This window comes from Leptodactylus fuscus, chromosome 2 (assembly GCF_031893055.1).
Source record: "Leptodactylus fuscus isolate aLepFus1 chromosome 2, aLepFus1.hap2, whole genome shotgun sequence".
Lineage (NCBI taxonomy): Eukaryota > Metazoa > Chordata > Amphibia > Anura > Leptodactylidae > Leptodactylus > Leptodactylus fuscus.
In genome coordinates, this window is record NC_134266.1 from 141,269,014 (window position 1) to 141,283,312 (window position 14,299).

Here is a 14,299-nt window from a genome sequence, read left to right on the forward strand (position 1 = left end):
TTTACTAACACCTATTTTACAGCCCTATATAGGACAATTGTCCCTTATTGTCTACCTGCTGGCCTGCAGAGACCTCTAACCACCTACTTTCTGTGCCCCCGACTTGCCCTCCCTCACAGAACATTGTACACCTCACAAGTTTAGAAATAGCCCAGGGCATATGGTCTACTCAACCCACACAACACAAAATAAACTTACTTTAGCTTCAGTCTCCCCTCGATGCAGAGTATACAAGTGATGAACAGCACTTTGGGAAGAAGACCATGGATGAGTAAGGATTTGAAATACATGGAAGTCATGTCCAAGTGTATCTGACGTAACCAGCAACATCCCTAGAAAGACAAAAAAATAGATAACACTTTTTTTTTTTATATGAGTTTTCAATTCTCATAGACAAAAGACTTGGAGTTAGGACATAACAGGTATTAGAAGCCATGAATAGGTACCGTAAACTATTCCCTGATTATTTCTAATGGTTGTTAATAGTTCAGCTTCTAGACATTGATCTTTTGGAGATACACACCCAACATACATCAGGATTAAAAGTCTTACAACGCTGTAGATGGATTCAATATACATTTTATAGCTTAGCCTTTATAGACATAAAATGTTGGATGCCTCAGTGCAGTCCCATCAAAATGCCCACAATAATCATACAGAAATAAATTAAACTAATTAAAAAGGATATTTGCTTTCTAATACTAATGGCCTATCATTAGGATAGGCCATCAATATTATATCTGTGAGGGTCTGACGGCGTATTGTTAACATACTGCAAGTTGCACTGCTCACTCACATAGATTTCGATGGGACAGCGATGCAGTACGCACACTCTATCCATATAATCTATAAATAATATATCATATCATCCATATAATTCTCAGTTTTAGTAAAATAGAGAATATATTTATGACATATCCTATATGCACCAACAATATAGCCGTAAATGCACATGTGGATGTACATTGATGTAGGGGCACAGTAGAGTACAGAACGTAAGGAGAAGTATTGGGATTTTGGAAGTTGGATTTTGCTGGAATCTGTTTTAGGCATCATGTCCCATTTGTAGAGCCCCTGAAGTACCAGAAGAATGCAAACAGCCACAAAATGACCTGATTTAGAAAACTAGACCCCCTCATAGAATGTATAAAGGAGTATAGTGGGTGCTTTAACCCTACACGTGTTTCTCTGAATGTTTGTACCATTGGGATGTGAAAATGAAAAATTACTTTTTTCATAATAAAATGTTGTTGTAATGCATAATTTTCCTTTTTCTAAGGGGTTAAAAGAGTAAATACACTCAGAATTTTTAAGCAATATCTGCTGAGTATGGAAATATTCCACATGTGCATGTAAACTACTGTATGGGTGCACATGATGGGACAGAACACATTTGCAGAGCCCCTGAGTCTCAGAACAGTGCAAAGTCCAACATATGACACCATTTTGGAAACTAGACCCCTCAAGAAATTAATTGAGTTGTATAGTGAGCATTTTGTTCCCACAGGTGATTCAGGGAAGCAGGCAGTAAATTTGGAATTTGTAATTTTCCAATAAAATGTTGTTTTAACCCCAATTTTTTTCCTTTCCACATGGGGTTAAATTAGAAAATGCACTCACAATTTGCAATTTCTCCTGACTACAGAAATGTCCCACATGTGGACATTACATAAATTTATTTTCCAGAAATTGATGCACAGCAGAAGCTGAAAGGCAAATCTGTGCGGAGTACATCACAGCAAAAAAATTATAAAATGAATAATACATGGATGTGTGGTACAGTCTGAAGCAATCCTTAGTGAATAGACCAGGATTTTTAGGGAAGGTGTCACACTGATAAATGGTGTCTTTCCCTATTCTCCTTTTGGAACACACTGTGTATCTTTTTTGGATCTTCCCTTTCTTTGCAGTTTGTGAGACTTCATTTTCAAAGGGTTGTCCTGGTACAATACTGATTGAATAATGGACTTCACACAGGTATGTGCAAATCAAATGAAGGTAGGATGCTCCAAGCACCAAGCAGGTAGGGTGCACCAAGCATCTTGCTCCAAGCACTCTACCTTCATCCCTATTGATTGTATATTTGTACGTAATTATACACTGTCACCAATGATTATTAATTTTGTACTGTATGAGACTGGCGATATCTTGTTTCTGTGAATCATATACTGTGGTTGTAACACTTGATTTTTCATATTCTGTGTAGAGTCTAAGGAAGGTCTTTATTGACCGAAAACGTTTACTCAACTTTGCATAATAAATGGTGATTTGATTTGCACATACCTGTGTGAAGTCCATTATTCAACTTGAAAACGGGTTGGGATCCTATCTTCACACCACATGGGAATTGCAACTGCATCCCTATTTGACCAGGTATAATACTGTTAACTTTAGTTCCAGAAGTACTGGGGCCCTGCCATTCCTGGTCCCCAAATATGGGTCATAAGTTCCTCCTGAAACTCAAGGAGTGTTCCTGCCCTGCCTGCATATCGTGATAGCACATAAGCACTATACATTGCCCAACTGTAACATGTTGCATGGCCAACTTTTTGTACCACACTCATGGCATTTGTCTTCAGGTCAGATAGATCAACGCCTCCCATGTACTTATTCTAGTCCAGGATGCAGTCTGGCTACAATGTACAGGGACAGGGGTACCATGAATTGTGGTCAGTACAAGGACATCCCTCTTGTCCTTATACGCAACCACACTGCCCACACCCCTATTGAATGGTTATGCAAATTGTGCCCTAGGGAGGCCTCTATGATTTTTGCTCAGTGTCCCACAAGCAGCAGTGCTCACCTAAAGAGTGGGATGCTGGTTTAGAAGTTATCCACATATAGGTGATAACCCTGGTCCAGCAGTGGGCGCAGTGAATCCCACGCCATTTTCCCAGTAACTCCTAGGAGTAGGGGGCCAATTAAATTTTTGTGTTACTTCATTCATAATCCCTAAACTTGTGAGTGTACCCTGAGCTACTCTTGCATAATTTTTTTACATTTTAATGCCAAACCATGCCCTCTTACTGGGCAGGTATTGATGGAATTTCAACCTCCCTTTGAAACTGATCAGAGACTCATCTATAGGAATGTTCTGATCTAGGAAAATTTGGTACTGCAGTGATCAATGGCCATTGGAAAGATTGGAGTGTTATATAAAATATCTTTACTCCTATACTATCTTTTAAAAAAATGTTTTTAACTATTTCCATATGTAGAACAAGACCGCACAATATTTTCATCTCTATTGCATTTATGAGGGTCCACCTCAGAGGCCGAGCATATGAAGAGGTGATGGTAAACGCTGCGGTAATACTACAGCACAGTACAGTGCAAATCGCTTGGGGGTTAAAAAAATACTATAACTACATTGGAGCAAGTTTATTAAACCATCTAAAAGTAAAAGCGTATTATATGCCCATGGGAACTGATCACAGCGAAGCTTTCATTCTTCAGGAACAGAACACAAAATGAAAGCTGTGCTGTAACTGGTTGCTATGGGCAACTAAAACAGCTTTTATTTTAAACATGGTAATAAATCCGTTCAATTATGTTCTCAACTTATCTTGAAACAGTCATAATGTTGTCATCTCTGCTGACTACGTTACAGATTGGTAGTACAGACATAGTAACATGAGTTGTAACGTGACATGTTCTCTCCACTGTCCCACCAATAGAATTGTGTTTTTTTCTTCTACAACTGTCTGCGTGGGAGGGAGGAGAAGACATACATATGTTTTATTTTAATTTTCAACTTCCTATCTTTCGCACGTACTGAATACCAAACAATAAGCTACTTTCAGGAAAGGACTAAAGTTCTGAGCACATACACATAAAAGGAAGAAAAGTGTACAGATGTAGACTGTGGCTTGAGAGCTATTTATGCTGTATCAGAAGACTAAACCAAATTCTGGCTGGGCCGTAAACTAAACCCACGCCCCGTACGAGGTGCCAAACCACAAAGAGCATTTGCGTCAACCAGGAATACAAGGAAGAGAAGGACTTCTAATTATAGGCCCTGGAAGCGGAAGCCTAGAGTGATTAGGAGTTTAGGCGCTGCGGTATGTTTATCTGGGAGCTTCCTCTCTCTTTCTCCCCTACAAACTCTTCTAGGCTGGATGTGATAGATGAAGCTTGGGTTTAGAAGGTGGGATCAAATCTGCTGGTGGTACAGAAAATTCTTTGCTAGCAAATTTTACTGAGGCTGATTAAGAAGGCAGTAAGCCTTTAGAAACAGGCGTCAGATGGTTAGCCTGAAAGACCAAAATTAAAGAGTGCATCGTACACTCCAAGAAGCCACTAGGAATGTTGGAAAGCTGTAGTAGCAAGTGATGTTCAGAAGATCCTATTTATAACACCTGGCATGCCACATGTCTGCATGTATCAGAAACAGTCCTGCTAGTCCAAAGACACGTTTACGCCAGCAAGGCATCAAACACAGCCTATAATTTGAGTTTCCTTTAACACCTCCATCAAAAGAAAACATAGATGAAATCATCAGAAGGCAAAATCTGACACCAGAGAAATATAGCTATTTGATTGATTTTCATTGTCTGAATTTCATTGTGTTACTGCAGTAGTCCTGAATAAATGGTAACCCCTATTGTTTAAGGAGGGAAATTTACTTTTTTGAGCTCTAATCTACCGCTAATAGTTTGGTGTAACCTTTATGTGAACAGAATCATTAAACTACTCCTCTAGGCAAAACTAAATTGTCTAAAACTGACTAAGTTAGGGAGCGTTCACACTAGTGTCAGTGTCCGACAGCTAGTGTCCGATGCTAATGTCCGCGCAAAATCTTGCGCGGACATTAGCATCGGACACTAGCTGTATCCGTTACATTTTGCATTGATTTAAATGGAACATTATGTGTGTCCTTTACTGTCTGTCTGTCCTTAAGTGTCCGTTTGCAAAGATGTCCGATTTTTCAAGCGGACAGCAAAGAACTACATGTAGGATTTAGCTCTCTGCTTGAAAAATCGGACATCTTTGCAAACGGACACTTAAGGACAAACGGACTGTAAAGGACACACATGATGTCCCATTTAAATCAATGCAAAATGTAACGGACACAGCTAATGTCCGATTTTGCGCAGACATTAGCATCGGACGCTAGCTGTCGGACACCGACGCTAGTGTGAACCCTGCCTTACACATCTGCATTCGGGTCATTCAGTTCCCCTTTCTACATGAAAAATGCAGAGAGAAAAGCACTGCAAGCAACACTTTTCTTTCCCCATTTTTTGTGCGGAAACTACACGGACCCCATTATAGTCTATGGGGTCTGCGGGTTTCCTAAGGTAGCCACTTTTTTATGCGGATTGGGTTTCTGTTGGAGGGGGTCCCCAAGCGGACAACACCAAACAGAAACCCATGCGCAGATGTGAACTGGGCCTGTGAACATTTAACCTATAAGGGCTTCATTTGGTGTTGGGTATTCCCTCATAACACCTGCTTTGCAGGGGTTTCTTTTCATTTACTGCACAGTAAGTAAATCATATCAAACAAACACAACCAAATTATGATGTACAGTGGTCACTAAAAGCACAACTGTGTGCTGAACCTGTTGAAGATCTTATGGTCACATGGCGATATGCAGGTGAAATCTTTGAAGCCAGAGGGCAAAGTTGCAGGGTGAGCAGCCATATTTAAATGCCTGTGACAGTAATGTAACGGTTTAGGGCATTTGGTGTGAGCTCTGCATTTAGCAGGTCTTGGCTAATATCTATCTATATTTATTTATAAGTTTGGATCTATATTTTCAGGGGTCTGGGTCTGTATTTATTTAAAAGGTCTTTTCTGAGGTTGGTAACATTTTTTCAGAAACACTTAATGCACTGCACTTTATCTGGGTAAGCAAACTGAACTTTCATTTTGTGTGCCTGGTCCATGGTAAAGAGGCATGAACATGACATGGATGACATCCATGTTCCACCTCCACAGACCTATTCACTTCATCAAGTGAAAGGGCCACAAAAAGGACAGGTATAGGACCTTCCTGAGTTTTACCATGGCTACACTGGTGCATACATGTGCCTGTAATAATACATGAGAATGTGTATGGTACCAAAGATATGAATGAGTCTGTGTGCTAGCCATGAAAAACACGGCTAGCAAACTGACAAATCACAGAGTCATGTGCATCGAACTTAAGAACTTTATATTTTGTTGAAAAAAAACACATTTGCTTTGTTTGGACTTTATCTGTTGCTAAATAAGAGCGTCTTGTTTAATTTGCTGATCAATAAAACTCCTGTTACAATAAATCTGCTGGTAGTCTACTTCTTTGACGCTGACCATGTCACTTCATTTATGTAGCGCCAACTTATATCGGCCCCAACCTTCATTGGGACACACAATCTATGCAGTATACAGTTATAATTACTCATAAAGCTACATATACTATAGAGGTAAACAATGTTCATGGTCTATTTCCCAGTCTGATGAGAATACAAAAGGATGTGTGGTTACATCCTGTATATAGCCAATTCAATTGTTTCACTACATCATGATGATTTGTGGCTCCATAGGGAAAGTAAATTTAGAATTTTAAGGCTTGGAGTGTTGTAGCTTGCTCCAGTAGTAAAAATACTTAAGCCTCATGTACATGCCCAATTGTGCAGCTCCAGGCTGCAATGGAAGACAGAAGGCACACAACTGACACTCAGATGTCATTTGAGTGTGTTCTGTAAAAAAAAATTGGAAAGGTTTTGGCCTGTACACTCGGTTGTGTGCATGAGGCCTAAGAGTAAAGCATCTCCAAAAGATGGAACTGCTATGGAATTGCCTCTAAAGCAAAAATGTATAGACTGGTAGATACCTAAACCTCACACTACCCTGGCTGATAGAGTCTAAGGCTACTCTGATGCCTTCACCATAGCACGCCACAAGGTTGGATGGACTTGGCGGGATAACGACCCTGGTTATAAGACCAGTAGCTAGTGTAAAAAATAGATGCAACTAGAGATGAGCGAACACTAAAATGTTCGAGGTTCGAAATTCGATTCGAACAGCCGCTCAATGTTCGTGTGTTCGAATGGGTTTCGAACCCCATTATAGTCTATGGGGAACAGATACTCGTTAAGGGGGAAACCCAAATCCGTGTCTGGAGGGTCACCAAGTCCACTATGACACCCCAGGAAATGATGCCAACACCTCTGGAATGACACTGGGACAGCAGGGGAAGCATGTCTGGGGGCATCTAACACACCAAAGACCCTCTATTACCCCAACATCACAGCCTAACAACTACACACTTTACACACTCAATACCACCTCTCTGACAGTAGGAAAACACCTTGAAACATGTGTATTTGGCACTTGCAGTGAGGAGAGCTTGTCACCAGCAGTGAATTTGGCCCTTGTAGTAAGTTGAGGTTGGCACCAACATTTGTTTTGAAAATCAGGGTGGATTGAGCCTCTAACCAGCAGAGTTTGGGCAAATTCATGGTGGAGGGAGCCTCTAAACACCCCAGTTTGGGCAAATTCATGGTGGAGGGAGCCTCTAAAAACCCCAGTTTGGACCAATTCATGGTGGAGGGAGCCTCTAACCAGCCCAGTGTGGGCAAATTCATGGTGGAGGGAGCCTCTAAAAAACCCAGTTTGGACCAATTCATGGTGGAGGGAGCCTCTAACCAGCCCAGTTTGGGCAAATTCATGGTGGAGGAAGCCTCTAAAAAACCCAGTTTGGACCAATTCATGGTGGAGGGAGCCTCTAACCAGCCCAGTTTGGGCAAATTCATGGTGGAGGGAGCCTCTAAAAAACCCAGTTTGGACCAATTCATGGTGGAGGGAGCCTCTAACCAGCCCAGTTTGGGCAAATTCATGGTGGAGGGAGCCTCTAAACAGCCCAGTTTGGGCAAATTCATGGTGGAGGGAGCCTCTAAACAGCCCAGTTTGGACCAATTAATGGTGGAGGGAGCCTCTAACCAGCCCAGTTTGGGCAAATTCATGGTGGAGGGAGCCTCTAAACAGCCCAGTTTGGACCAATTCATGGTGGAGGGAGCCTCTAAAAAACCCAGTTTGGACCAATTCATGGTGGAGGGAGCCTCTAAACAGCCCAGTTTGGGCAAATTCATGGTGGAGGGAGCCTCTAACCAGCCCAGTTTGGACCAATTCATGGTGGAGGGAGCCTCTAACCAGCCCAGTTTGGGCAAATTCATGGTGGAGGGAGCCTCTAAACAGCCCAGTTTGGACCAATTCATGGTGGAGGGAGCCTCTAAAAAACCCAGTTTGGACCAATTCATGGTGGAGGGAGCCTCTAAACAGCCCAGTTTGGGCAAATTCATGGTGGAGGGAGCCTCTAACCAGCCCAGTTTGGACCAATTAATGGTGGAGGGAGCCTCTAAACAGCCAAGTTTTGGGAAATTCATGGTGGAGGGAGCCTCTAACCAGCCCAGTTTGGACCAATTCATGGTGGAGGGAGCCTCTAAACAGCCCAGTTTGGGCAAATTCATGGTGGAGGGAGCCTCTAAAAAACCCAGTTTGGACCAATTCATGGTGGAGGGAGCCTCTAACCAGCCCAGTTTGGACCAATTAATGGTGGAGGGAGCCTCTAAACAGCCAAGTTTGGACCAATTCATGGTGGAGGGAGCCTCTAAAAACCCCAGTTTGGACCAATTCATGGTGGAGGGAGCCTCTAACCAGCCCAGTTTGGGCAAATTCATGGTGGAGGGAGCCTCTAACCAGCCCAGTTTGGACCAATTAATGGTGGAGGGAGCCTCTAAACAGCCAAGTTTGGACCAATTCATGGTGGAGGGAGCCTCTAAAGACCCCAGTTTGGACCAATTCATGGTGGAGGGAGCCTCTAACCAGCCCAGTTTGGGCAAATTCATGGTGGAGGGAGCCTCTAAACAGCCCAGTTTGGGCACATTCATGGTGGAGGGAGCCTCTAACCAGCCCAGTTTGGACCAATTAATGGTGGAGGGAGCCGCTAAACAGCCCAGTTTGGACCAATTCATGGTGGAGGGAGCCTCTAAAAACCCCAGTTTGGACCAATTCATGGTGGAGGGAGCCTCTAAAAAACCCAGTTTGGACCAATTCATGGTGGAGGGAGCCTCTAACCAGCCCAGTTTGGACCAATTAATGGTGGAGGGAGCCTCTAAACAGCCAAGTTTGGACCAATTCATGGTGGAGGGAGCCTCTAACCAGCCCAGTTTGGGCAAATTCATGGTGGAGGGAGCCTCTAAACAGCCCAGTTTGGGCAAATTCATGGTGGAGGGAGCCTCTAACCAGCCCAGTTTGGACCAATTCATGGTGGAGGGAGCCTCTAAAAACCCCAGTTTGGACCAATTCATGGTGGAGGGAGCCTCTAAAAAACCCAGTTTGGACCAATTCATGGTGGAGGGAGCCTCTAACCAGCCCAGTTTGGACCAATTAATGGTGGAGGGAGCCTCTAAACAGCCAAGTTTGGACCAATTCATGGTGGAGGGAGCCTCTAAAAACCCCAGTTTGGACCAATTCATGGTGGAGGGAGCCTCTAACCAGCCCAGTTTGGGCAAATTCATGGTGGAGGGAGCCTCTAAACAGCCCAGTTTGGGCACATTCATGGTGGAGGGAGCCTCTAACCAGCCCAGTTTGGACCAATTAATGGTGGAGGGAGCCGCTAAACAGCCCAGTTTGGACCAATTCATGGTGGAGGGAGCCTCTAAAAACCCCAGTTTGGACCAATTCATGGTGGAGGGAGCCTCTAAAAAACCCAGTTTGGACCAATTCATGGTGGAGGGAGCCTCTAACCAGCCCAGTTTGGACCAATTAATGGTGGAGGGAGCCTCTAAACAGCCAAGTTTGGACCAATTCATGGTGGAGGGAGCCTCTAAAAACCCCAGTTTGGACCAATTCATGGTGGAGGGAGCCTCTAACCAGCCCAGTTTGGGCAAATTCATGGTGGAGGGAGCCTCTAAACAGCCCAGTTTGGGCAAATTCATGGTGGAGGGAGCCTCTAACCAGCCCAGTTTGGACCAATTAATGGTGGAGGGAGCCGCTAAACAGCCCAGTTTGGACCAATTCATGGTGGAGGGAGCCTCTAAAAACCCCAGTTTGGACCAATTCATGGTGGAGGGAGCCTATAAACAGCCCAGTTTGGGCAAATTCATGGTGGAGGGAGCCTCTAACCAGCAGAGTTGGTGGAAATCAGGGTGGAGGGAGCCTCTAACCAGCAGAGTTGGGGGAAATCAGGGTGGAGGGAGCCTAGTATTAGCAGAATTGTGCAACGCTTATGGTGGATGAGTATGAGGATGCGGAGGAATTGGAGAGGTTGAGTACAGACATGGAGTTTCATGTTGGGGTGCTTTACACAGGTGGGCACAAAAATGACGGCTCTACCCAGTGGTGGTTCATTTTTATCAAAGTGAGCCGGTCGGCACTCTCAGCTGACAGACGGGTGCGCTTGTCAGTGATGATGCCACCGGCTGCACTGAACACCCTCTCAGATAGGACGCTGGCGGCAGGACAGGACAGCACCTCCAAGGCATATAGGGCAAGTTCAAGCCACAGGTCCAACTTCGACACCCAATACGTGTAGGGCGCAGAGGGGTCGGAGAGGACAGGGCTGTGGTCGGAAAGGTATTCCCGCAACATGCGCCTATACTTCTCACGCCTGGTGACACTAGGACCCTCCGTGGCGGCACTTTGGCGAGGGGGTGCCATCAAGGTGTCCCAGACCTTAGACAGTGTGCCCCTCGTTTGTGTGGACCGGTGAGAACTTGGTTGCCTACTGGAGGAACTGCCCTCCCTGCCGCCAACGTCACATGCTGGAAACATCTCCATCATATTCTGCACCAATTGCCTGTGGCAAGCATTGATGCGATTGGCCCTCCCCTCTACCGGAATAAAAGACGAGATGTTGTTTTTATACCGGGGGTCAAGGATAGCAAAGATCCAGTACTGGTTGTCCTCCATGATTTTGACAATACGCTTGTCGGTTGTAAAGCACCCCAACATGAACTCAGCCATGTCTGCCACAGTGTTAGTTGGCATGACTCCTCTGGCCCCACCGGAAAGTTCAATCTCCATTTCCTCCTCATCCTCCATGTCTACCCATCCGCGCTGCAACAATGGGACGATTCGAAGTTGCCCGGAAGCCTCCTGTATCACCATCACATCATCGGACAACTCTTCTTCCTCCTCCTCCTCCTCCTCCTCCTCCTCCTCCATTAAACGCTGTGAAGCGGACAGATGTGTGGACCTACTCTCCAGCTGTGACGGATCGGATGCTATCCCTAACTCCTCTGTGTGATCTGAGTTATCCCTGATGTCAATCAGGGATTCTCTCAGAACACACAAGAGCGGGATTGTAAGGCTCACCATCGCATCCTCAGAGCTCACCCTCCTTGTGGACTCCTCAAAGACCCGTAGGATGTCACAAAGGTCTCTCATCCATGGCCACTCATGGATGTGAAACTGAGGCAGCTGACTTTGTGGCACCCTAGGGTTTTGTAGCTGGTATTCCATCAAAGGTCTCTGCTGCTCAACCACTCTATTCAACATCTGAAACGTTGAGTTCCAGCGTGTGGGGACGTCGCACAAAAGCCGGTGTTGTGGCACATGCAGGCGTTGCTGGAGAGATTTTAAGCTAGCAGCGGCTACTGTCGACTTGCGAAAGTGGGCGCACATGCGCCGCACTTTCACCAGTAGCTCTGGAACATTGGGGTAGCTCTTTAGGAAACGTTGCACCACTAGGTTGAAGACGTGGGCCAGGCATGGAACATGTTGGAGTCCGGCAAGCTCCAGAGCTGCTACCAGGTTCCGGCCGTTATCACAAACGACCATGCCTGGGCCCAGGTGCAGCGGCTCAAACCATATTGCCGTCTCATCGAGGAGGGCATCCCTCACCTCGGAGGCAGTGTGCTGTCTGTCCCCCAAGCTGATCAGCTTCAGCACAGCCTGCTGACGTCTACCAACGCCAGTGCTGCAACGTTTCCAACTCGTAGCTGGGGTCAATCTAACAGCGGAGGAGGAGGCGGTGGCGGAGGAGGAGGCGGTGGCGGAGGAGGAGGCGGTAGAGGAGGAGGAGGAGGGGGGTGTTCTTCTCGTGTCCCTGCCAGGAATGTTAGGCGGGGAGACGAGGTACACCGGGCCAGTTTGGGAAGCAGTCCCAGCCTCAACTACATTCACCCAGTGTGCTGTCAGTGAAATGTAGCGTCCCTGTCCGCATGCACTTGTCCACGCGTCGGTGGTCAAGTGGACCTTTGTGCAAAGCGCGGAACTAAGGGCCCGCCTGATGTTGAGTGACACGTGCTGGTGCAAGGCGGGGACGGCACACCGGGAGAAGTAGTGACGGCTAGGGACGGCATAGCGAGGTGCCGCAGTTGCCATCAGGTCCAGGAAGGCGGGAGTTTCAACAAGCCGGAACGCCAACATCTCCTGGGCCAGCAGTTTAGCGATGTTGGCGTTCAAGGCTTGCGCGTGTGGGTGGTTAGCAGTGTATTTCTGCCGCCGCTCCAATGTCTGAGAGATGGTGGGTTGTTGTAAAGAAACGCCTGATGGTGCCTTTGATGGTGCAGGAGAAGGAGATAAGACAGGACCAGGGGAGGATGAGGTAGAAGTCAACAAAGTGGCGGAGGCAGATGAAGTGGTGTCCTGGCTCGTCCTCTGGAGTGCATCGCCAGCACAGTCAGCAGTGGCAGTGGCAGAGGCAGAGGCAGTGGCAGAGGCAGTGGCAGTGGCGTGAACGGCAGGCGGCCTTTGTCCTGCCGTTGCTGCCTGCCACTGATTCCAGTGCTTGGATTCCAAATGACGGCGCATTGAAGTGGTGGACAGGTTGCTCTTCTCAGAGCCCCTAATCAATTTCGAGAGGCAAATTGTGCAGACAACACTATATCTGTCCTCGGCGCATTCCTTGAAAAAACTCCACACCTTCGAGAAACGTACCCTCAAGGTGGGAGTTTTTCGGGGCTGGGTACGAACTGGAACATCTTGGGAGATTCCGGGTGTGGCCTGGCTTCGCCTAAGCTGCTGACCTCTGCCTCTGCCTCTAGCTACCCTTTTTGGTGCTGCACCTGCCTCAACATCCACACTACTTTCCCCGCTTGACATCCCCCCTATCCAGGTCGGGTCAGTGTCCTCATCATCCACCACTTCCTCTTCCAACTCCTGTCTCATCTCCTCCTCCCGCACAATGCGCCGGTCAACTGGATGCCCTGACGGCAACTGCGTCACATCATCGTCGATGAGGGTGGGTTGCTGGTCATCCACCACCAAATCGAACGGAGATGGAGGAGACTCTAGTGTTTGAGCATCTGGACACAGATGCTCCTCTGTTAGGTTCGTGGAATCGTGACGTGGAGAGGCAGGTTGAGGGACAATGAAAGGAGCGGAGAACAGCTCTGGGGAGCAGGGACAGTTTGGGTTATTGTTCTGTAAAGCTTCGGAATTTTGGGAGGAAGGAAGACAAGACTGTTGGGTAATAGGAGGAGAGGAGGCAGAGTCTGACTGGCTGCTGGACAATGTGCTGTAAGCGTTCTCTGACAGCCATTGCAAGACCTGTTCCTGGTTCTCGGGCCTACTAAGGTTTGTACCCTGCAGTTTAGTTAATGTGGCAAGCAACCCTGGCACTGTGGAGTGGCGCAATGCTTGCTGCCCCACAGGAGTAGGCACGGGACGCCCTGTGGCTTCACTGCTACCTTGCTCCCCAGAACCATTCCCCCGACCTCGCCCACGGCCTCGTCCACGTCCCTTTCCGGGAGCCTTGCGCATTTTGAATTCCTAGTTAGAAATTGGCACTGTATACCAGTAGTAAAAATTGTGGGTGCACGTAACCCCAATATATTCTTTGAATTCCCAGTCAGACACTGGCACTATATGGCAGTAGCAAGAAATGAGGGTATTTGTATTCCCAATATATTCTTTGAATTCCCAGTCAGACAATGGCACTGTATACCAGTAGTAAAAATTGTGGGTGCACGTAACCCCAATATATTCTTTGAATTCCCAGTCAGACACTGGCACTATATGGCAGTAGCAAGAAATGAGGGTATTTGTATTCCCAATATATTCTTTGAATTCCCAGTCAGACAATGGCACTGTATACCAGTAGTAAAAATTGTGGGTGCACGTAACCCCAATATATTCTTTGAATTACCAGTCAGAAACTGGCACTATATGGCAGTAGCAAGAAATGAGGGTATTTGTATTCCCAATATATTCTTTGAATTCCCAGTCAGACAATGGCACTGTATACCAGTAGTAAAAATTGTGGGTGCACGTAACCCCAATATATTCTTTGAATTCCCAGTCAGACACTGGCACTATATGGCAGTAGCAAGAAATGAGGGTATTTGTATTTCCAATATATTCTTTG

General features: G+C 46.2%; 1 protein-coding gene across 5 annotated transcripts in view; it reads right to left on the bottom strand.

Moving 5' to 3' along the window:
* BCAS3 (BCAS3 microtubule associated cell migration factor) overlaps positions 1–14,299 on the bottom strand; it is an 849,167-nt gene that overhangs the window by 555,226 nt on the left and 279,642 nt on the right. For all 5 annotated transcript variants that reach the window (XM_075264762.1, XM_075264764.1, XM_075264760.1 and 2 more), the window contains exon 14: positions 199–332. In XM_075264762.1, the coding sequence (XP_075120863.1) occupies positions 199–332 (134 nt within the window). The remainder of the gene's footprint in view (positions 1–198; positions 333–14,299) is intronic.